This window comes from Phalangium opilio, unplaced genomic scaffold, assembly GCF_054372755.1.
Source record: "Phalangium opilio isolate 3A_F unplaced genomic scaffold, DU_Popi_V2 ptg000073l_1, whole genome shotgun sequence".
Classification (NCBI taxonomy): Eukaryota; Metazoa; Arthropoda; class Arachnida; order Opiliones; family Phalangiidae; genus Phalangium; species Phalangium opilio.
Window position 1 is genome coordinate 2,946,762 of NW_028324183.1, and position 2,110 is coordinate 2,948,871.

A 2,110-nucleotide genomic window follows, 5' to 3' on the forward strand; every position below is an offset into this window, starting at 1 on the left:
TATATAAAAATCAAATAAATCAATTAAAATAAAAAAAAATCCGATTTTAATCAACAAATCCGATCTAAATAAAAAAAATCCGATTTAAATAAAAAAATCGATTTTTTTTGATTTTTTTGAAAAAAATCAAAAAAATCAACAACCCTGCTCTGTTCCAAATTGAAGCCTCTTTAGACTTTTAGAGGAAAGAAACTTCACGTTTCTTAAGTGCCAGGCGAAGCGTTCAAAAAGACCCTGTCTCACCAAAGTTCATCTTACGGTTTTAAACTTATTTGAAGTTTCTCACGGTTAAAAAACTTGTCGGTAGGTCCAATCTTTGTTCGTCCTATTCTTTGCCTATCACCTCCATCGTTAAATTAAGTTTTTAAGAATGTCTATTTTCAACCAAAAACTAATTTTTACCTTCCACTCGACGAAAAAATATTTTCACCTATTCCAAGGTTACTATATAAAAGAGACCGCAAACCACTCTTTTTTATCACTTAATTTTCATATTCTCCGAACAATTAAAATGGCTGATAGAGTATTAATTCGTCGTCAAATTGTTGAACTTCATGAGCAAGGTTTTCGTAATCGCGAAATCGCTCGGCAGTTAAATGTTTCACCTACGACAGTGGCTACTTGGATTGACCGTGACAGAAATAACGAGTTTAACGGTGGAGCTGATAGGCAAAGAGGAGGACGACCAAGGGCTTTAACCAATAGAGAAGTTCGACTAATTGGAAGGTCAAGCAGGGCACAGCCATTTCTAACAGCGCGGCTTGTTAGAACGGAACTTGAGCTGCAGACAAGTGTGTGGACCGTACGAAGAGCCTTGGCAAGTCAAGGCCTTCATGGAAGGATCGCATGTCCTAAAGAAAAGTTGAGCGCCATGAACCGACGAGGGAGGCTGGAATTTTCTCGTTTACATTTAAATTGGACACTAGAGCAGTGGGAAAGAGTAGTTTTCACGGACGAGAAAAGTTTTGTCGTCGGAAATAATGGGCAGGTAATTTCGTTTATTGAGAGGAAGCAATGAGATGAATGACAGAATAAGATCAACAAAGTTTATTAATATAATTATCAGTGAACTTGAGTATTCAAATATTTAAATTTCTTTAATGTTATAAAAATATGGGTGAGGAGACCTGCCTGCACGGGCTACAATGAGCCTTACATCGCCGAGGTCCAACGCAGCGGCCGTTTCTCAATCAACGTATGGGGCTGGCTATCGGCAACGAATTCCGGGTGTTTGGTTATTATCGAAGGACGGAAAAATGCCCAACGATATGTCCAACTCCTGGAGAACGATTGCTTTCCTAGCATATTGGAAAGGTTCCCAGACGGGAACTTCATCTTTATGCACGACCGAGCTCCGATCCACACGGCAAGAGTGACCACTCAAGCTCTAATAGAACAAAACTAGAGTTGCATAGAATTTCGAAGGCTTCTTGCACCATTCTTGAGTGCGACGTGCAATATTGCATATCCTCTTATTTTTTGTAGCATTTAAATATTATGCAAAAGTTCAATGTACATTGAAAACTGAAATAGTTTAAAATGTGTCCGAGTCGGGACCACCTCTGATAGAACAAAACTAGAGTTGCATAGAATTTCGAAGGCTTCTTGCACCATTCTTGAGTGCGACGTGCAATATTGCATATCCTCTTATTTTTTTGTAACATTTAAATATTATGCAAAAGTTCAATGTACATTGAAAACTGAAATAGTTTAAAATGTGTCCGAGTCGGGACCACCTCTGATAGAACAAAACTAGAGTTGCATAGATTTTCGAAGGCTTCTTATACCATTCTTGAGTGCGACGTGTCAATTGCATACCCTCTTAATTATATATAACATTCAAATATTTTCCAAAAGTTCAATGTTTAACGAAAACTGAAAGAGTTGAGAATGTGTCCGAGTCGGGACCACGTCTGATAGAACAAAACCAAAGTTGCATAGATTTTCAAGGGCTTCTTGCGCCATTCTTGAGTGCGACGTGTCAATTGCATACCCTCTTAATGTTATATAACATTCAAATATTTTCCAAACGTTCAATGTTTATTGAAAACTGAAAGAGTTGAGAATGTGTCCGAGTCGGGACCGCCTCTGATGGAACAAAACTAGAGTT

The 2,110-nt window shown here is 38.1% G+C and overlaps 1 protein-coding gene across 1 annotated transcript; it reads left to right on the forward strand.

Moving 5' to 3' along the window:
* Positions 1-511: 511 nt before the first annotated feature.
* LOC149659345 (uncharacterized) lies at positions 512-1,018 on the forward strand. Its single transcript, XM_089844080.1, has one exon. The coding sequence runs from the start codon at positions 512-514 to the stop codon at positions 1,016-1,018; it is 507 nt and encodes a 168-aa protein (XP_089700206.1).
* Positions 1,019-2,110: the final 1,092 nt, after the last annotated feature.